Source organism: Moschus berezovskii, chromosome 24, assembly GCF_049115385.1.
Source record: "Moschus berezovskii isolate FMDL1 chromosome 24, NW_MosBer_1.0, whole genome shotgun sequence".
NCBI lineage: Eukaryota > Metazoa > Chordata > Mammalia > Artiodactyla > Moschidae > Moschus > Moschus berezovskii.
The window spans coordinates 59,979,073-60,001,466 of NC_142483.1; the positions used below are offsets into that span (position 1 = coordinate 59,979,073).

Sequence of the window (22,394 nt, forward strand, 5' to 3'; positions counted from 1 at the left end):
CATCTTTTTTCTGTTTCTTTCTAGACTGATTAGTACCATGCACACTTTATTTTTAATTGTTATTTATTTGTCAACAGGTTGATATGAATTTCATGAGAAAAATTCCTTCAGGAGCTGAGGCATCCAATGTTCTGGTGGGAGAGGTGGATTTTTTAGAAAGACCTATAATTGCGTTTGTGAGACTGGCTCCCGCTGTTCTTCTCTCAGGGCTAACCGAGGTCCCCGTCCCTACAAGGTAAGGGAGGGCTAACCACAGTTAACGTTCTTCCAGAATGTCCAAAATCTAGAGGAACATGTTGCTTTATGTAATGAAAGCTCCTTGTTAATGGTGTCATTGCCCCAGTGCCTTGACTATTAGAGCATTAAAGATTTATCTTTCTTTCTGGAACTAAAAATAAAGCATCCTTTAAAAAATACATTGCATTTATGTTTTTTATAAGAAAGTTCTGTTCATAGTATATTCTGTGCAGGCAGTGAAGTCAGAGAGGATGGAATTGAATCCTTGCTCTGCAGATTTTCGTGAAACGGTCAAGCCGGGCTTCTGCTTTCTAAGCTTTACTTGTAAAATGAGGGTAACAGTACCTCTGCTGCTGCTGCTGCCAAGTTGCTTCAGTTGTGCCCGACTCTGTGCGACCCCATAGACGGCAGCCCACCAGGCTCCCCTGTCCCTGGGATTCTCCAGGCAAGAACACTGGAGTGGTTTGCCATTTCCTTCTCCAGTGCATGAAAGTGAAAAGTGAAAGTGAAGTCGTTCAGTCGTGTCTGACTCTTCGAGACCCCATGGACTGCAGCCTACCAGGCTCCTCCGTCCATGGGATTTTCCAGGCAAGAGTACTGGAGTGGGGCGCCACTCAGGGTTGATTAAATGTAATAATGCCCCTGAATTAGTCAGAATGCTTTGTTCTGACCTGATCCAATTTTCTGTTCAATATACATTAAGAATAATTAGCAAGTAGTGTTATTAATGCGTGATCGGTTATCTACTGATTATATTAACTTAATTACAAATGAGAATAATTAAGAATATAATTTTATACTAATAAATATGGAGACTTAATTTCAGCCTGATTGAAATGTACATGCTAGTTTTTAATAAGGTTTCCTGAGTTACATTAATGGTACAGTACTAAGATAAATGAGAAAAATAATTCATAGATTGACATTTAAATTCCTACAAAGCAGGAAGATGAATACTTCCAGTTTGGATAAGTGTGAATATTAATATTTTACTGTATGTTAATAAGAAAAAGTAGGAAGTTAAATAATTTTTATTTGTGTTTCCCTAGTACTCAGTTGGTAAAAAAAAAAAAGCTGCCTGCAATGCAGGAGACCCCAGTTTGATTCCTGGGTCAGAAAGATCCTCTGGAGATGGGATAGGCAATAAGAGGTTATTTCACGATAGTGAAGTCGCTCAGTCGTGTCCGACTCTTTGCAACCCTGTGGACTGTAGCCTACCAGGCTTCTCCATCCATGGGATTCTCCAGGCAACAATACTGGAGTGGATTACCATTTCCTTCTCCAGGGGATCTTCCCGACCCAGGGATCGAACCTGGGTCTCCTGCATTGGAGGCAGACGCTTTAACCTCTGAGCCACAAGGGAAGCTCCAAAGAGGCTGTTAAATAATAAGAGTTGTAAATAAAATGCTTTTATTTCCAAAAGGGTTAGTCCCTATTTTCCCCAATAGTGTCTTTATCCAGATTGTAGTTTGAGGGTCCATGAATTGCTTGTGAATACTCAACTATTTTCTTAATCCAAAGTAAGTACTTAAATGGGATTGGTATTCACTTTATTTACTTATTTACTTCTTTTCATCAGTACAGACCAGAAAAAGTTGTTTACTCAAAATTCAAAAGGATATAGAAGATGGGAATCACCGTCTTTAATGTAAAACACTGATTCCTTAAGTACTTTTTTACTCTAAGAAAGATGGAAAGAACTTAATTATGAATGCCGCTTTTAGTTTTGCGATTCATCTGAATAAAGTTGCCAACCTTTTTGCAGCCATTAGAATGTGAGGATGAAAAGGAGGTCTAAGTAATGTTTCTGTGTTTACATTTTAGTGATTTCTTTATGATTCCTAGACTGATGTCTGTTGTTCATGTTTAAATCTCTCTGTTTTAATGCTCCCTTAGGTTTTTGTTTCTGTTATTGGGGCCTGCAGGCAAGGCGCCGCAGTATCATGAAATTGGAAGATCAATAGCCACCCTCATGACAGATGAGGTAACGAACATGCCCCTTGACGTGGACACTGATTGTGAAACATACAATGCATATTAAATTACAGACTCTCTTAGCTTCTTTGGTGATTTTAAAGTGTGTTCTATGGGTCTTTCTCTTATAGTATTTTCCTCTGTGCTATCAGTAATATGCAGATTTGAATGAATCATCTCCTTGATTTAGATGTATCAGTGACATCCCTGTTGTATATTTGTTTAAGCTCTTCACTGTTTCCTTAATAGAGTCTGCCTAGTCTCATCTTTGTGCTTTTTGAAAGTTATATGCTGTGACTGACTCCTTTTCTCTACTATCTCCTCCGTCCACCTCAGCTTCCTTTCTGTACCTTGGATATATGATGCTCATTGCTGCCTCTGGACACTGAGCACCGTGCTTCCCTTTGCCTGAGCACTATCTCCACCCTTCACCCCACCCTCTACATGCTTTGTCCTTCATCTCAGTCAAGATTCCTCCTCTAAGACACCTTCCTCAGCCACCCTGTTCTCCCCCGTCAGTTTCCTCTCCTTTACCCTGCTTCATTTTTATAGGAGTCTTTGTTATCACCTGCAGCAGTGTATTCATGTAATTGCCCCTGAGTTCTTGAGTGCAGGGACTTTGACTTACCTGTGTTGTGCCTGCCAGAACTTCCCTGGTGGCTCAGTGGTAAAGAATCCGCCTGCCAATGCAGGAGACATGGGTTCGTTCAGTCCCTGTTCCGGGAAGATCCCACGTCCTGTGGGGCAACTAAGCTACGACTCCTGCCTGAGCATTGCTCTGGAGCCGGGAGCTGTACCTGCTGAGCCCATGTGCCCGAGCCATGGAAGCCTGCACACTCTTGAGCCTGTGCTCTGCAGCAAGAGAAGTCTCCGCAGTGAGAACCCGCACACCGCAAATGGGGAATAGCCCCTGCTTAGCACAACTAGAGAAAAACCTTGTAGCGGTGAAGACCCAGTCCAGCCAAAAATAAAAAAAGGAAAAAGAAAAGAATTGTACTTACCATACAGCAGGCACCCAGTCAATAGGAACGATCAAATTAATTAATTATTTTAAGTAAAATTGTTAGCATACTCATGATTATTCCTTTAGGATAAATGACATTAAAATGTTATTTCCCAAGTAAAATTTCCTCTTTCTAAAAATTGTTGTGTATTAACATGTCACTAGTTTCTTTTGTTGTTTGATTTTTACTGTTAATTTATCTGGTGATACTAATAGTGAATTATTTTTTAAAGTTGTTATCGAAGGTGGGGTCAAGAGTTTCGGTAATTATCTTTATGTATACTTAGTTATGATATTGAAAGTGGATTACTATGTATGGAATTTTCTTTCAACTTTAAAATTGTTTTACTCAATGTGTTTTATTTTTCTTTAGATTTTTCATGATGTAGCTTATAAAGCAAAAGACAGAAATGACCTCTTATCTGGAATTGATGAATTTTTAGATCAAGTGACCGTCCTACCTCCAGGAGAGTGGGACCCTTCCATACGCATAGAGCCGCCAAAGAGTGTTCCCTCTCAGGTGAAGATCTGCACAATGCTTCTTTGAGTTCTTTTTTTTTTTCATTAAACTTTCTCAAGTAGTTTATACATTTTCAAACTTCAAAACTGTGTGAAGAACTACACCCGGAGAAGTTCCCCACCATGTCCTCTGTGCCATCCCACCCCATCTCCAGCTCTTGCAGGTCATCATTTGCTATTAGTTTTTTGTTGTTCTTCCACTTTGTATTCAGTACAGGGAAATAGGAACGTGTAGTCTTGTCTTCTCCTCTTTCTTAGCAGACATGAGCACCCTCTCTGTGGTGCTTCTGCGCCTTGCCTTTTTCATGGAGCAGTGCTTTCTGGAGGCGTGATGCTGAGAAGCCGCAGACACACTCCTCCCCGTCCTCCTCACGGTCTGTCGTACTCCAGTGTGGGTGCGCTGTGGTCTGTCCTGTCCTGGGGCGGGTGGTCTTCAGTGTTTGCTATTACAGACCACATCATAGTGTTCGCCTGCCTTCTTAGCCTTGGGCAGAGGTGTCTGTCGGATAGATTCCCAGGAATAAGATTACTGCCTTACATGGGAATTTACTTACAGTTTTAGCAAATGTTGCCAGAATCTCCTCTTCTTGGGTTGAACTGTTTTGGACTCATTTTGGTGGTGAATGAGAATGCCTTTTTCCATACAGCCTCACCAGCATGGTGTGTTGTCAAACTTTTGGATATTTGTCAGTCTGATACGTTTCATTATCGTACTGTATCAGGTATTTTATGTGATTTTTAATTTGTATTTCTGTAATTAGTGGAGTATTCCTGAATATTTTTTGTTCATCACCCTCCACGAACTTTTTTTTAACATTCGAATTATTCATTGATCCTTTTGTGTTTATCATGATGTACTATGTAGAGAATGCTACAGTTTATCTTTTTTCTAAATTGTAGTCTGTTATTAAAAAACATTTTTCTGTTTGCTTGGTGATGTTGTCTTTATCATTTACTAAATTTCCGTATTCATTCAGGTCTGTTTCTGGGATTTCTTTTCCATTGATCAGTCTAGGCATGGACCACTTACACACTTTAATTTCTGAGAGTTTTTGGTATATTTTAATATCTGGTAGATCTGCATTCATTCTTGACCTCTCTCTTACTCTTGTTTTTCTGAATTTTCTTGGTCATCTTTGCATATTTATTTTCATACTAGCTTTAAAATCAACTTTCTGTTTACAGAAATAAAATATGATTTTTAAAAAATTGTGATGGAAATTAAATTTCTAAATGAACAGAGGGAAAGTTGGAATCTTTTCAAGACCATGGTATATCTTTCCCCAGTTGTTTTCTTGACTGTTTTCAAGTCAGTTTTTGTGTCCTTAAGGAATATGATAAACTTCTCCTTATCTGCACCTCACACTCCTCGTGGTGAGTGTATTCATAAGTATTTTATCTTTGTTTCTATTATAAATGTGGTCTTTGTTCCATTATATTGTCTGTGCTTTTATATATATGTATATATATGAAGGCTATTGGTTACTGTATATTTCTTTTGTATCCTGCTGCCTTCCTTAATTCTTTTATTGTGTATAGTCATGTGGTCTCCAGTAAAAGATAATGTTATTCAGTTTCTAACTCTTACACCTTTGACATGTTTTCTCTTGTCTAATGGTATTGACTAACATCTCTAATAGCTTTACATAGTAGTTGACTTTAAAGGGCATTTCTTAATTTTTTCATAATTGTAGTCAAAGTCATTAGTGTTTCTCTCATTAAGTTACTGTCATTGGAGCCAAAATACATATTTTAGCATATAAAGAAAATACCCTGATTTCTGTTTTATTGAATTTTTTAATATAAGGGTTGAATTTTGTAAAAGGGCTTTTTAGCATCTCTGGAGATGATCATATGAATTTTACTTACTGGTTATTATGGTAAATCATATTAATAGGTTCTTTAATTTGAAGACACCCTTGCATTGTTGGAATAACCCAGCTTAGGCTTTAAAGTGTCTGTAGTCTTTGTCTAACGTTTTATTTAAGTTGCTTCCATCTCCATTTATAAGTAGATTGGTCTATAGATTTTTGTGCAGTCTTTACATTTTGGTATCATCATTAAACTTGTTTCATAAAAACAGATTTGTAAGTTTTCTGTACTCTTTAAACTTTAAGTGGCTTAGAATACTTTGATTCTAGAAGTCTGGAATATTTTTTAGTAGAGTTTTCTGAGCTTGACTCTTGTATGGTAGCCTTCAACAGCTTGTTATTTCTTCTGTGGAAATTGGTTTGTGTAAGCGTTCTCTTTTTTCTGGGGTCAATTTTGGTAAGTAAGATTTTCCTAGAAAATTACCTATTTTCCTGATTTTAGGTTTCAATTTTGGGAAATTTTTTTTTTTTCGAGTATCAGTTCAGTTCACTTCAGTCGCTCAGACTTGTCTAACTCTTTGCGACCCCATGAATCACAGCACGCCAGGCCTCCCTGTCCATCACCAACTCCCGGAGTTCACTCAAACTCATGTCCATCGAGTCGGTGATGCCATCCAGCCATCTCATTCTCTGTCATCCCCTTCTCCTCCCGCCCCCAATTCCTCCCAGCATCAGACTCTTTTCCAGTGAGTCAACTCGTCACATGAGGTGGCCAAAGTATTGGAGTTTCAGTTTTAGCATCAGTCCTTCCAATGAACACCCAGGATTGATCTCCTTTAGAGTGGACTGGTTGGATCTCCTTGCAGTCCAAGGGACTCCCAAGAGTCTTCTCCAACACCACAGTTCAAAAGCATCAATTCTTCGGCGCTGAGCTTTCTTCACAGTCCAACTCTCACATCCATACATGACCACGGGAAAAACCATAGCCTTGACTAGATGGACCTTGGTTGGCAAAGTAATGTCTTTTTAATATGCTATCTAGGTTGGTCATAACTTTCCTTCCAAGGAGTAAGTGTCTTTTAATTTCATGGCTGCAATCAGCATCTGCAGTGATTTTGGAGCCCCCAAAAATAAAGTCTGACACTGTTTCCATTGTTTCCCCATCTATTTCCCATGAAGTGATGGGACCAGATCCCATGATCTTCGTTTTCTGAATGTTGAGCTTCAAGCCAACCGTTTCACTCTCCTCTTTCACTTTCATCAAGAGGCTTTTGAGTTCCTCTTCACTTTCTGCCATAAGGGTGGTGTCATCTGCATATCTGAGGTTATTGATATTTCTCCCGGCAATCTTGATTCCAGCTTGTGCTTCTTCCAGCCTAGCGTTCCTCATGATGTACTTTGCATATAAGTTACATAAGCAAGGTGACAATATACAGCCTTGATGTACTCCTTTTCCTGTTTGGAACCAGTCTGTTATTCCATGTACAGTTCTGACTGTTACTTCCTGATCTACATACAGGTTTCTCAAGAGGCAGGTCAGGTGGTCTGGTATTCCCATCTGCTTCAGAATTTTCCACAGTTTCTTGTGATCCACACAGTCAAAGGCTTTGGCATAGTCAATGAAGCAGAAATAGATGGTCTTCTGGAACTCTCTTGCTTTCTCCATGATCCAACGGATGTTGGCAATTTATTCTCTGGTGCCCCTGCCTTTTCTAAAACCTGCTTGAACATCTGGGAGTTCACGGTTCACATATTGCTGAAGCCTGGCTTGGAGAATTTTGAGCATGACTTTACTCGCGTGTGAGATGAGTGCAATTGTGCGGTAGTTTGAGCATTCTTTGGCATTGCCTTTCTTTGGGATTGGAATGAAGACTGACCTTTTCCAGTCCTGTGGCCACTGCTGCGTTTTCCAAATTTGCTGAGTACCCATTTTATCAAGATGTTTCATTTAGTTGCATAGGGTTGTGCTGGGTAGTCTTTCTCCCTCTCACTGTATATTTATATATTGTATATAAATTTGTGACTTTGCCTCCTTGTCATATGTTTGGTTGTATATTAGCTGATGATTTAATAATATTGTTCTAATAGAGCAACTTTTAATATTTATTTCCGTTCTCCTTTTTAAAAAAATATATTGTGTTTTGTAACTCAGCTTCTGCATTTAGCTGTTTTCTTTTATTCCTTTCACTTCCCTTCAGAAAAGACTTTTTTTCACATTTGGTGAATTAAATGCTTAATACATTTCTTTTTGTCCTTTCATTTTTCTTAATAGAAGAGCTGTTTTGTTTTCTTGAATGATGCTTTTGCTATGTCCCATCAATTGTGATGTATAGTATTTTCATTAGATTTGTTTTGTGGGAGTTCAGTAACTTTGTTTTCTCTTTCCCCTTTGAACTGTGATACAAGTTAGTTTCAATCTTGACATTTTCAAATGGTGATCTGGGATTATAGGTAAGTCACGCTGCTTTGTAAATACTGAACATGTGACCCAGGGAGTTCACTGCTGTGGTTGATCTGGGGTCCCCCAGGGATGAACATGCCCCCAGCCCACGTAGTTTCTTTCTCCCCATCCCTCTTCTTTCCTCTCTCTGTCTCCCTTCTCTCTGCCCCTCTATTGCTCCAGTCCCACTTCACCTCTCTCTCAACCTACTTATTTTTTGGTTCAGTAACCTCTGATCTTTGGAGGTAACAAAACTTGCTCCCTGAGGAGGAGAGTATCTTTTATCATGAGAATAGTACTCTTGCATTTGTAATAAAACATAACAGGGAATTGATTTTTATGAAAGTTTATTTGATGACTCATGCTACTTACATCTTAAGGGAAGTATTTAATAAGAAAAAATGGCATTTACTTTTTTTCTTAATGTAAAGTATAAAGTATATTTTTTCAGTAGTGAACATGAATAAGGATTTAAAATTCTAGTTGAAGAGATGTTTTATTGGATTTTTATGTCCCTGTTGCTGAGTAGTAATTTGAAATGATGTGTGTGAGCGTTCTACAGTATATTTGATGTTAGATTATAAAATGGAAAATGCCAGTATAAATTTGAAATATTAACAGAGACAAATTTTAGATTCTATTTCAAAGTGCAGTGTCTTTGTGGAAGTTGATACTAGGAAGCATTTTTTTTTCGATGAGTACTGGTTAGACATACAATCAGTGGGAGAGCTCATGTTCCCTTTAATGAAGATGCTCTTTTGGCTTCCTTAAAACAGAATTCTGAAAGATGCGTGTGTTGTTGTTTCTCTTTTTTTTTGCGAAATGCAGGAAAAGAGAAAGATTCCTGTATTCCCCAATGGATCTGCCCCCAGCTCGGGTGATGCCCCGAAGGAGGCAGTGCACCACACGGGGCCTGAGCTCCAGAGGACTGGACGGTGGGTACACATACTGCTTCCGTGCGGGCGGCTCTCGGGGGCTAGAGACTGATGTGATGGACAAGGCAGAGACATGCTTTTTCTTTGCAAGTGTTTGGAAACCAAGTTTGTCTAGTATTTTTCCATATTTTAAACAATGTGCATTATTTTCATAGGTATATAATGTTAAGGATAATTACTGTGCATTTAAAAATAGTTTACTAGAATATATTGAGTTCTGTATACTAGGATTTAATTTAAAACAAATAGATTATGCAGCATATGTTAAGAATACTGTAGTTCTGTAGCAGGTTAATTTAATTGGCTGTACAGAAGATTTCTTGAGGAAAGCATGGCGTCCTGTTGCCATTCCCATAGAAAGTCAGAACGATGGGAGCAGAGTGAAATTTCAGCCACTGTATTGTGTGTGTGCAGAGATGTAAAACTCTTCTGTGAGCAGCGTACCATGAGATAATGTAAAATCAGGCAGACGAGCATATAATCTATGGAAACCTAGTTCGAAAAATTGTTGCAGAAGTTAATTCTTAGAATAAAAAAATAGAAATATTGCCAGGCACAAAGATTGTCTTAGAATTTTTTGTAGAGATAGAATAATAGCATGATCTTGCCGTAGTACAGAAGAAAGCATGTGGATAGTGACACTGTTTGCCCATTGGTGCTCCCTATGAGCTGAAGATCTTGGATCTTACACAGTACTAGTCTCTGAATATACTAGAGTAAGCCTCTGCCCCCATGCGAAAGGTGCTCATCTGAGTTATTAGTATTGTTACTTCTTCAAACTGAGGTAGGGTTAGTCACTAAGAAGTACAGTCAGGCCCCTACTGATCATGTTACCAGAGAGTCTCATAAATTTTTGACTTAATGATATAGTTTCATTAACTAGATTGTCATGGGCACCATTTTTATTGCAAGGTGGCACCCTTTCCTTTACAGAGTTTTTAGTCCCATTGCTGTCATATTATTTATAGGATAACTTCTTCCAGCTGTCAGTGTATGTTTAGGTTTATTTCAGTATTAACTTTGGAAACAACTAGAATGGTAAAGTTTGAAACATCTAGAACGAGAGTCCCCAGCCTCGTCCATGGCCTGTGAGGGGCCAGGCCTCAGAGCAGGAGGGGCGGCGGGTTTACAGCTGCTCCCTGCCCCTCATGCCCTCCCAGTCTGTGGAAAAAGTGTCTTCCATGAAACTGGGCCCTGGTGCCAGTAGGGTCGAGGAATGGTGATCTAAAGCACTTGAAAGCATAATAAATTTTTGGTATATTTTTCTGCAGGAGGGATTTAAAGGATTATATATTTTATAAGTCACACAATCTGTTTGAATTACTGGTTTGTCGCCAGTATGTATTGAGTATCTGCTGCCTCCCAGGCAGTGTTCTAAACCCTGGAGAGAATAGCAGTGAATAAGACAAGGTCCTGCTCCTCACAGAGCTTGTTTTGTAGTGGAGTGCTTTCAGGTCAGGTGTATCCAAAAGTCTGATTAAAGAAACTTTGAAATGGGAAGGATTTGATGCACTAATAGATTTAAATTTACTAATTAAAACATCTTTGTTTTATTAATATACACACTTGTTTGATTACATATACAGTAAATTACACACACTGAAATAGTTTTTAGACTTTTTTCTAGACCAGAAATATTTATGTATTTGGAGTATTAATTGTAAAATTATTTAATTCACTACTGAGTGAACCTAAGCACAGGTACTTATTACTAAAGAACATTTTGGGACTTATGATTTATAATTGCATTCCTTGTATTTCTCACACTTGCCTTGAAGATTTATAATGTAGATAATGATTAATAGCGTTGCTTACACACATTTTCATAAATGGGCTGTTAGGTTTTATTTATTTTTATTGTACGTTTCCTTGCACATTTGTGTTTGATATTGCATTTACTTATATAAGTCTTTTGCCTGTAGTCTTTTCAGTATATAGTCCGTAAGATAGATGTTTGTGTCTCTTTTAATTTAGTGAGATCTACCTTTCCGCTGTCAGTGGATTAGATTAAATGAGTGTGTCTTCTAAAATTTGTACCATTATTTAAATAGGATATTAATTTTTGTTGACAAATGCTAGGCACCAGCAGTTTATGTAGCCCATAGTTTTAGTGTGAACAGCCAGAATCCTCTAGTGTACAGTTTGACGAGTTTCATCTCACCTATTTAGGCTTTTTGGTGGTTTGATACTTGACATCAAAAGGAAAGCACCTTTTTTCTTGAGTGACTTCAAGGATGCATTAAGTCTGCAGTGCCTGGCCTCGATTCTTTTCCTATACTGTGCCTGTATGTCTCCTGTAATCACTTTTGGAGGGCTGCTTGGAGAAGCTACAGAAGGCAGAATAGTGAGTACAAAGATTGGTAGTGGCCAGGCTCTTAGCTCCTCAGAGGCAAGTGTCTGTGTGCATTTGTCTCACTATTCCTACTTTTATTTGAAGAGTCTACCCACAGCATGATTAACCTGTCCCAAAGCAGACTTCCCCCAAAGGTAATTGCTGTGGAAAACGTGGGGAAGCCATTTGAACAGGAGAAGATGCACAGTTGAGGTAAAAAAAAAAAAAGAAAAGTTTTTCATGGCTTGCTGGATGAATGGTTTTATCAATTGAGTAAAAGGCTTGTATTGTCTTTGTGGGGGGAGTGGGTGGTGGGGTTCAGATGAACTGAACTCGTCCCGGTGGGTCGTGGGTGGGAGAATTTATCGGGGGTGGGGGGTGGGCGCTCTGTGTCCTTCAGGGCATCATAGGACTAGTTAGAGCCACGTGATTACCAGTAAGTCATCTGCCCTGGCAGGTCCACCAGGCAGACCATTGGGAAGAAGGGAGCATCATTGTGGACAATGATGGATTTTGAAGTGGTGTTTAATTTTGCTGTTACTAAACTTGTGTGAAAGTTGTCAAAGTATTAACTGGGAAGTATAACTGAAAACTACGTCTGTATATTGACATGACTAGAATGAAAGCTTTTATCTTCTGTTCTGGGTAATACCATACTGGGACTGTGATTACAGAGCCGTATCTGGTGCTGCGTGAAATTGAGAAAGTGTTTTTTGTTGCTGTTTATATACATTTTAATGGCATTTAAGTGAGACAGTTTTTGATTCCTAAGTGTATTTTGTTTAATGATATTTACTCTTTGGAGAAAGTTTATTTTTTATAGATCTTAAGCTTTTTAAAAACCAACCAAAGCTAAAGTGGTAATAATTGCTTAATTCAAGTATTTTATAAGCTGAACATGAGGTAAACCTGACAACCGAAATTTCCTTTCAACCCAGTTTATTTTCGGTTATTTAGGTTCATTTACATCATTCTTTTATATTGTTATATCAGAGATCTATACTTTTAGTAAACTGCTTAAAGCAGCCGTCACAAGTTGTATGTGTATCTCTGCTGGTCCCCAGGGAGGTGTGTCTTGTCTGTTACCGTCGTGGAAATTCTCCTTCTTCCTCTCAGACTGTCACTCCCTGCCTCCCCGTCTCGTCCTTCTCTTTAGCACCCCGTGTGTGTGATAGCGCTTTAGACCTTGGAGGAGGACGGACACGGTAAGACACGGGCGTGTGTCTTCTGTCCTCGGGGTCCTAACCGAGAAGAGGATGAGACAGTGTGTATGCAGTTCCGATGTCGTGGTGTGCTGGGCAGCACACGAGTGAGATGGAGGAGCTGTCAGAGCGATGCTTATAGAAGCAGAGTCAGAAGGACTGTGGAGGGACATGTGTTTATTTTCAGGTGCTTTATTGGAACTTCAGGTAAAAGTGGAGACGTTAGGAAGTGTAGATCCAGAGTTTCTAGAGTGGTAGGAAAGAAATACAGAGTGTAAGCTGAGATAGATGAGGTTAGCACTTTAAAGGCAGAGGAGAAGTGGGAAGTTGTCCCCACTTGTGGACTGGAGGAAGGAGGGGAGTGAGGGGGAAGTGGCCCAGCAGGTAAGACATGGGCACAGCCAGAGCTTTGAGCGAGAAGTCAGGACGGTGTAACTTTGCAGAAACCGAATCAGAGGAGGTCGAGAAGGAGGTGACGTGAGCAGGGGCTGTCCCGCGCCCTGCGGTGGAGGGGGTGAGGGGGTGACGGGGGAGGCCTCTGCTGAGTGACATGGAGACTGAATGTGGGTTGGGGGAGGCAGCAGAGTGGGGCTGTGATTTCTTTAGGGAAAGATGGCTTTCAGTTTGGCAGTGAACATGGAAATGGTTTAAAACTTGGGAAAAAGTAGATCTGGGTAGAGAAACTAGTAAATGTGGCAGTGAGGGGAACGGTAAGGAAGGTCTCCACTGGGCAGAGTCTGCCTTTTCCACACAGCACTGGGGTGCGGGTGGTGGGGAGGAGTTCATTCTGTGCCCGCTGGCCTCTCCACACCCCCCTACCCCTCACCCCCCCCATTAGCATTTCTTTATTTGCCATCTCCTTGTTTTTATTTCTCTGCTTTCTATTTCTGGCTGACATTTAGACATTTTTTCCCTTTGATCTGAGCTCTAAATTCATTCCTAAATATGCATACTGTAATTGAACTAGCGATTTTATAACAGCTTAGCAGTGTCTTCCAGGACAATCTTTTTTTGTCTGAGGGCAAGAAAACACATTTATCTCATACAACTCATAAATATATTGTTAACATGAACTCTTCCTCATTTTGCCAAAAGTGAAGTCTGTATGTGGGTTTGATCCTGTTTTTATACATATATGTTTTTATTTATATATGTTGAATGTCTCATTTGCGACATGACTGTTTCTGCTCTGAGTTTGATTTTGACACATTGTTAGTACTGATGTTGAGAGCTGCTACCATTTGTTGAGTGCATTCCATATGCCAGACAGTGTTCCTGCTGGTGTTTTCAGAAACACTGCTTCATTAAGCTCTCCTGGCTTTCATCCCCCACATTCAAAGGTGAGGAAAGTTGGGTTGGGTGAGTTTGAGACGTGACCGTGGTTGAGCAGCTCACAACTCGCAGGAGGTGGTCTGTTTCCTCAGATCTGATCCCCTGGAGCCCTGATCTCTGCCCGTTGCTTGCTGCCTCCAGGTCCAGGAGGGCTGTCTCTCACAAGCGCCTTCTCTTTGCTTTCCTGATGCTAGGCTTTCCCTTTCCTGGTCATGTATTCCGGTTGACCTTGATGTTTATGAATGGAAACTGTTTTCTTTCAGCCCCCACCTCCCTGTCTAGCGGCAGTCTATACACTTTCCCAACTGATCACCTAATCAGTTAGGGTGTGACATTGGTGGTGAAATAAAACTGGCCTACTAGCTTTTAAGATTTTTCTGAGTCTTTTATCATTTTAACCCAACTTTAACGGGTTTTCCTTTTCTATGGTTTCCAGGAGATTTTTCATTTATTTGTGTTAAGCATTTCATTTTTTATATTTATTGGTTAAGCCAGTCATATTAGAATAATTTCTTTAAAATGTTTGGGAAATTGTCTTTGGAAATCAATTTGAGAACAACAGGACCACGTGATAATGTCTTGTTCATCTATTTGAAGGAGTAGATTTTTTTTGGAACACACTGTATCAAACACTTCAAATACTTTTTATTTTCTTAAATGAACAATTTTAGACATGCCAAAATATTGAAAATAATATGTGCATCTTTGTCCTTACCACGGGCTTCAGAAGTAAAGCATGTTATGTGGAGGGGGTTGAAGCCTCTTGTGTCCATCTTCCATGTACCCCTCTCTCCCTGCGTCCCCTAGTGTTGAGCTTTAAATTAAGGTTGGTTGCAAAAGCTCACCTCCAGTATGCTAAAACAAAACAATTTTCTAGTGTATTTAAAATATGTTTGTAATTTTCCTTATTTAAATTTTAAGTTTGATGTTTAAAGTTGCATTTGCTGTATTTTAAGTTTGATGTTTAAAGTTGCATTTGCTGTATTTTTTTAAACCACTTGATTAATATTTTTATTTTTCAGGTGTCTTACATGTATTGCAGCAGGTTAGAGATGTGTTCACGATGTATTACTTTTATTCATTTCTTCTTTCCTTAAACAGAGTGCAATAGAGTCTCTTTTTGGAGCGTCATTAACTGGGATTGCCTACTCGTTGTTTGCTGGGCAACCTCTCACAATATTGGGGAGCACAGGTCCAGTTTTAGTGTTTGAAAAAATTTTATTTAAATTCTGCAGGTATGTAATAGCTATCCACTTTTCACATGTGTTTACGTAAGTGTATAGTTATATATTATTGTATTAACTTTAATTAAAAGTTCTTTGTGTATTTATTAATAGCTGGAAAAGAGGATCTAATCAGTATATATATATTTTTTCAATGTTTTGGGGCTACTGTGTGGCAAACCTTCCTCTGGTTTCTGCTGTCACCCCAGTCACCTTGAGTATAAAGTCTGTGGATTTGAGTTCTGATAAGCATGTCACTTGAGGGACAATAACAGTCCTTTGTGTTAGCAGATTTCAGTCTAGTAAGAAAGTGTTAAATCTGAATTAGGTATTGTACAGTATGCCGGTCTTATTAGGAAGCTTAGAAAGAGGTGCGTCTAGAAGGCTGGTGCTGGCTCTGCCGGGCAGCGGGCGGGGGTGGTTCACGCGCGGCGTCAGTGCAGGCCGCTGGGTCATGGCCTCAGAATTTGACCCAGCAGTACGGTCCCTTTTTTGAGAGCACTGCAGCTGGATGTTTTAGCCTGACACAGCTTGGTGCTGTTACATGTTTGATTCATCTAATTCCTGTTGTTCTGATTCTTTCTTCCCTGAACAAGCTGATTCTGATCTGGCATGATACACACATAAATAGAGAGTGTAGTGGCCTGACCTGTTTTAGACTCACTTATTTGAAACTGAGTTGGAAAATGAGTCACTGTGGGGTGACGCTGGTGGTGGCGGAGCCAGTGGTGGGGAAGGTGTGACGGTGGGGCAGGGCTGTGGCCACCGCGTTCACACTGGAGCCCTGGGTCTGCAGAGAGAGCAGCGCACATCCAGGTGTTCTGGAGGCCAGTGTCTGTCGCTTATGCCTCATAACTGATTTCTAAAGTGAGGTCTTTGTTTTTAAGTACATATTGCCTGGTAGGTTTTCTCTGTAAAACTTTTGTATAAGTAAAATATAACCGTTAAGTCTAATAACAAGCTAGTCTTCAGTTGAAGGAAAATAAAGAAAAACACATAGAGCTTTCTCTAGTCTTTGCTTTGTTATTCTGTAACATGCTCTCTTTTAGAAATGTCATGTGTTTGTACTGTTCTTACTGCTTATTGTGGAAATTTTAAGTGTTAGTACTGTTTGGCATGTATATGTTGATCGTGCCCACGTTCATTTTTCTTCCCAGAGATTACCGCCTCTCCTATCTGTCTCTGAGAACCAGTATTGGTCTGTGGACTTCCTTCTTGTGCATCGTTTTGGTTGCAGCAGATGCAAGCAGCCTGGTGTGTTACATCACGCGCTTCACCGAGGAGGCTTTTGCCGCTCTCATCTGCATCATATTCATCTACGAGGCTTTGGAGAAGCTCTTCCATTTAGGAGAAACATACGCATTTAATATGCACAACAATTTAGAGGAACTGACCAGCTACTCGTAAGTGTTTCTATTTCCCCTTATATTAAAATGTATTTTTGCAGATGTTTCAGAGCAAAAGAAAACAGATTTTTTTTTTTTTTGGCAACGTGGTGCTCACTGTGTTTCAAGCTATGACTGCCCGCTGGCAGTGCGGAGGTTGACTTGCTTGTTACAGGTGAGGTCGCACCAAAGCCCTCAGTGGGTGCACGTGTGACAGATTCGGTCACTGTCATTCCATGAAGCAATTTGTCCAGGTGCGTATATTTTTGGTTTCATGTTTAAATTGGATTGGCCAATTTCAGTTCAGTTGTTTGGCAACTGCCCACCATATATTTAAATATTGTTCACATTGTGCATTTTCATTAATTTTTGTGGGTGTTATTTTAAAATATAATTTTAATTTTAATTTAGTGGATTATTTTTTTGTGATAAAGCATGAAATGAAAATATTTTAAGACTCAAAAATAAAATAAGATTTGAGAAGTAATTATAATAGTTGCAAAGGGTTGGCAGACATTTAAACATCACGAAGGTTATTAAAATGACACATTCTGAGGTGGATGCCTGTTTTTGCTGTCCTGCACACAGTTGATGTGAGCTTGAGCCTGCATTTGGTGAACTTTCACGGAGGAACGTGGTGACCAAAACCCTCCCTTCTCCTGCCCCCCGCCCCGTGCCCCCGCGTCACACTGCCACTCCCCCACTGTCCTCCCCTCTCTCGGCTTTGATGGACAGGGCACGGAGGAGTCTGCAACTTACTGTAAGATATTGACCCGCTTGAAAATATTAGCGACACTTTGATATCAGGTCTATTTTGTGTCATCTTTGTTCTCAAACTAGTTTTTTTTGTAATGTGTTTTTGTCTTCTCTCTTTCCCTGTTTCTCTGATCTTTAAGAAGTGTGAGCATGATTTTCATAGCTCATGAGAGTGGTTAGAGCATTGTTTCTGTGTGTGCAAGTCCTTTGTTCAGCTGACATTTTGTGGCAGACACTGTGTTGAGTGTTGCTTAATATTCATGTCAGTGTGAGTCATTCATGTCATAGCCCTTTTTGTGTATGAAGAAACTGAGGCTTTTTAAGGTTAAAATTTGACTTGGCTCAAATAGCTAGCAAATGACAGAGCCTCGCTGAATCCGAAGTCCAGTCTCCCACCTTTTCTCAAGTAGCTCCTGGTCCAGTTGAGGACATTTTTGTTTGTTCTTTTCATTTTTTAAATCCATGTTCAGAGATTTGTTTTCTCATGTGTGTGTTTCTAGCTTTTTCAGGCAGGTCAGATAGTTCTGGTTACGAACTGAATTCTGATTAGTTTGACTCTCCTAGTGCTGTCCTGAAAAGTGATGTTTTACCCATTACTTTAAGGGTGACTCTGAAGATGAATAAAGGAATTGCTAGAATTCCCGGAATTAACAAGAGCAGACGTCCTACCGGTTCCCAGTGCCTGCTGTGTGTGTGGGCAGCGGGGCGGCAGCGGCTCCATGGGGTTAAGTGATGAGATTCAGTGGAGGCTGACTGTGTGAAATGTGGTGTCTTCCCAGATTTTTAAAGAAAATAGTTCTTCCCCAAGGGATGTGTCCAACTAGTTCCATTAAGTAAGCATTTTCTTTGTTTTATTTATGTAAGCCAAACTTCATTCCATTCCAGATTGTTTCTGAAATATTTTCACTTTTTTCCCCGTGCATTATAACATGGAATAAAGAAGTTAAAAACTACTCCACTGTGTGACTGATTTAATACAGTATAATCATAAAATTCAGAATCCTTAAAACTGTATCCAATTCTGATTTCTCAGATGTGCATGTGTTGAGCCTTCTAACCCTGGCAATGAAACGCTGAAGATATGGGAGGAACAGAATGTGACAGCCCACGACATTCCCTGGGGGAACCTCACTGTGTCTGTGAGTATAAATGAAGTGGAAGCTGGTGCAAACAATTAACCTCGTTCTTGAGCTTTTTCTGAGTAAAATGAAGTGAAAGTCGCTCAGTTGTGTCCGACTCTTTGCAACCCTATGTGCTATACAGGCCAGAATACTGGTAGCCTTTCCCTTCTCCAGGGGATCTTCCCAATCCAGGGATTGAACCCAGGTCTCCCGCATTGCAGGCGGATTCTTTTCACCAGCTGAGCCACCAGGGAAGCCCAAGAATACTGGAGTGGGTAGCCTATCCGTTCTCCAGTGGGTTTTCCCAGCCCAGGAATTGAACCGAGGTCTCTTGCATTGCAGGTGGATTCTTTACCAGTTGAACTACATGGGAAGCCCCTTTCTGAGTAAACCTATGTTTCCTTCTTGATTGATGGATATTGGTTTCAGAATATAGTGTTGTGTTGACCAAATAGGAATTACCACATTAAAAAAAATCATGTCCTGAAGTGTAAAAGCTGAAAAAAGCTGAAACTGAGATCAAGGGAAGAGAGATCAAGATGGACTATATTTGGCTTCCAGGATACTGAGAAAAAGAAGTGAGAGTGTAGTTGCTCAGTTGTATTGACTACTGTAGCCCTCCACGCCCCTCTGTCCATGGACTTCTCCAGGCAAGACACTGGAGTGGGTAGCCATTCCTTTCTCCAGGGGACCTTCCTGACCCAGGGATTGAACCTGGGTCTCCTCTGTTGCAGGCAGATTATTTAACATCTGAAGCACCAGGGAAGCCCTCCAAGCTATTAATTATTGGAAAGATGTGAATATGCTTTCGGGTTTCTAGTTCCTCTTGGACTTATAGGCTCCTTGGCCTATGGTTGCAGGTCCTGAAGTTAACACTTCAGCAGCTCGTACCCACTTGTCCTGCCTTCTGTTGTTCAGACTGTCTCTCTGGGACCCGCCTATTCAGGAGATCAGGGATGCTCAGACTGAACCTGTTTACCTTGTAGAGACTAGTCTGACTTGAGCACTGAGAGAAAGAAAAGCAAGAAAAGGGCAGAAATGTATAGTGAGCACCTCCTGGGTGCTGAGGACTGTTGCACATGTATTTTTGCATTTTGTTGGGAATATTCTCCTGGCTTTAGGGTAGCTGTTTTGGTCGCTTCCCAGGTTGGGGTTAGGAATGTAGGTGTCAGTGACGCTGGCAGCGTCAGTGAAAGCCCACCACTCCTGAGCCGCTCCGACACTTTCTATATCATGTGAGCAATTGCTGGTCACTACTTTCTCCCTCGGGGTGATCGTTAGCTCCTGAATATGTAGTTGGAGAGATTTCATCTGCAGTGTTACCCACTGATGATTTATATCTGCGCCATGCAGTGCAGTAGTCACTGGCCACATGTGTCTGTATTTAACTGCACATTAAATAAAATTAAGAGTTGAGTTTCTTGGCTGCACTAGGTGTGCTCCAAGTGTTCAGTCCTGTCATGTGACTGACTGCTGGCCAACTGCATGGGCAGTATGGATTTATGACATCTTATCAACACGGATGGTTCTGGGGACAGTGTAGACACAAAGCACTGTGTCAGTAAGTCATCAGCTTAGAATATGCTGTACTATTGTATATTGAAAAATAATTTTTGTTCTGAAAGAAGTAGAGTTAATAGAGGTGTTCAAATGAATGTGATTTGTTAAAAAAATAAAAACAAAAAAACTCACTTCATGTTGAATAGGATGTCCTAATATTTCAGATTACTTATATGGTCTGTTCACTGTGTTTTTTTGATACCCAATAGGGCCATGTTAAGTTTCTTTGTATAGCTGTAGCTTTTATTTCTATGATCCATGTTGTAAACTGTAGAATTACTAATATTAGTACATAGAAATTGAGAATAATGGATTCTCCATTGGCCATTTTTCTTTCAGTGAACCTGATGTGTTATGTTATGTTTTGAAAATGAATCTCATTAGAATATAAATAAGGAGAAAAGGACTTCAGTTGTTTTCGTTAATCTTTAGTTGTCTTTCAGTTATTCTTTTCCCTCAAAAGGAAAATCAAGTCAATATATTTCCATCCGTTCCGTTCCGTTCCGTCGCTCAGTCGTGTCCGACTCTTTGCGACCCCGTGGACTGTAGCCTACCAGGCTTCTCCGTCCATGGGATTCTCCAGGCAAGAATACTGGAGTGGGTTACCGTTTCCTTCTCCAGGGGATCTTCCCGACCCAGGGATCGAACCCGGGTCTCCCTCATTGGAGGCAGACGCTTTAACCTCTGAGCCACCAGGGAAGCCCATAATTGTGCCATATTATTGATTATATCATTGATTTTATTAATGGAAATATTTCGGAGGTTCACTTTACTGCTTTAATCTCACCTTTAGAAAAGTCAGAAAAAAGTCAAGAAAGCCAAACACAGTTTTTACTGTTGAGTTGAATTTAGTATTTTAGACATCTCTTATTCAGCATTGTAAAGGCAGAATAGTAATTTTCTGACTTTTGATTTTATTTTAAGCAACTTGTTCAAAAGTAATGGAAAGATAGTAAAACTGCTGACCAAGGATGCAAACAAAATATGTGGCAATTAATACTCAATATATAAACCTTTCACTAAAGGAAGTAAAGAGTTGAAAGAAGGGGAGTGTGTGACGTAGTAACTTGATAAAATACATTATTTCATTTCAGTGATTTCTAAGACGCACAGATTTGTCAAATCATTACCTCTCTGAACTCAAGATGTGTTTTAAAATTGATTGTGTCTTAACATTGAATTGATGGTGTGTTTTTCTGAGTGAAACAAAACGGCGTGTCTTTTGATAAGTAGCATCTTAGAGTCAAAGAAGTTCCTCGTTAATTTATTGGATATCTGAGAATCCCCTTCATCCCTTCCTTTTCTGTTTTTCACCCCCTTTTTTCAGGAATGTAAAATCTACCATGGTACATTTGTGGGGTCAGCTTGTGGTCTCCATGGACCTTATATTCCAGATGTGCTCTTTTGGTCTGTCATCTTATTTTTCACAACATTTTTTCTGTCTTCATTCCTCAAGCAATTTAAGACCAAGCGCTATTTTCCTACCAAGGTAATTGGGGTTTAATTTTGGAGTTCTTGTAATTCTCATGTTTTCATTTCCTTGATTTATTTCAGAACAATGAGATATTGTTTGAGGTTAGTAATTTTATGTCAGGTAGCTGTAAGGAAATTATTCCCAGTGAAAAGTGTAGGGAACGGGCGTGTGGATGTAGGTGGAAGAGGAAGCTCGGACGCGCAGAGAGCAGCACTGACATGAACACCACCTCGTGTGAAACAGACAGCTAGTGAGCAGCGGCATTGCACCATGTGGAGCTCAGCTCAGCGCCTGCGGTGACCTGCAGGGGCTGGGAGGGAGGGAGGCGGAATATGCGTGTACAAGTAGTTAAGTCACTTCATTGTACAACAGAAGCTAACATGACATGGTAAAGCCATAATAATCGAATAAAATTTTAAAGGTGTGTATTCCCTATCTGAGCTAACAATAGAAAGAAGTGGCATCACGGGACATGATAGGTTAGTATTTGAAATGCATTTCTTATCTTTTGTAAAAAATGTTAGTCATAAATGTGTTTCACTGATGCATCATCACTAATTAAAAAACTCATTCACACTTTCTAGTGGCATATTTAATCTGTAAAAGATATAAATTATTTAGAAAGGACAGTATTTCTGTGTCCATACTAACATAACCCCTTTAACATAGGTGCGATCGACAATCAGTGATTTTGCTGTATTTCTCACCATAGTAATAATGGTTGTAATTGACTACCTTGTAGGAGTTCCATCTCCTAAACTTCATGTTCCTGAAAAATTCGAGGTAAGGATTAAAACACTTGGCTATTTGTTACTGGGAAATACCAAACTACTTTAAGATACTACCTCCTAGGTAGTTATTTTTAAAATATGTGCATTCTCTGTGAAGAGCTGATGCTTTCAAAGGAAAGATATCTATATGTTGCACAGATATAAACAGTGACAAGATGAACAGAGATAAGTGAACATATTTAGGAAATAAGCAAGAAGGTATCAAATCTAGTCCATCACGGAGAGTGAGTGGAAATATTCACAGTGAGGAGATCAGAGTCATTCAAAATTTTTGACCCTGCTCTCATAGCTGGAGTTCA

At 39.9% G+C, this 22,394-nt stretch overlaps 1 protein-coding gene across 16 annotated transcripts in view; it reads left to right on the forward strand.

The window, feature by feature from the left end:
* Positions 1–22,394, forward strand: part of SLC4A7 (solute carrier family 4 member 7) — a 125,158-nt gene that overhangs the window by 74,153 nt on the left and 28,611 nt on the right. For all 16 annotated transcript variants that reach the window (XM_088831589.1, XM_055414781.2, XM_055414791.2 and 13 more), the window contains 10 exons: positions 78–235; positions 2,134–2,221; positions 3,588–3,734; positions 8,813–8,919; positions 11,089–11,263; positions 14,887–15,020; positions 16,166–16,411; positions 18,183–18,288; positions 21,158–21,319; positions 21,974–22,087. In XM_088831589.1, the coding sequence (XP_088687715.1) occupies positions 78–235; positions 2,134–2,221; positions 3,588–3,734; positions 8,813–8,919; positions 11,089–11,263; positions 14,887–15,020; positions 16,166–16,411; positions 18,183–18,288; positions 21,158–21,319; positions 21,974–22,087 (1,437 nt within the window). The remainder of the gene's footprint in view (positions 1–77; positions 236–2,133; positions 2,222–3,587; positions 3,735–8,812; positions 8,920–11,088; positions 11,264–14,886; positions 15,021–16,165; positions 16,412–18,182; positions 18,289–21,157; positions 21,320–21,973; positions 22,088–22,394) is intronic.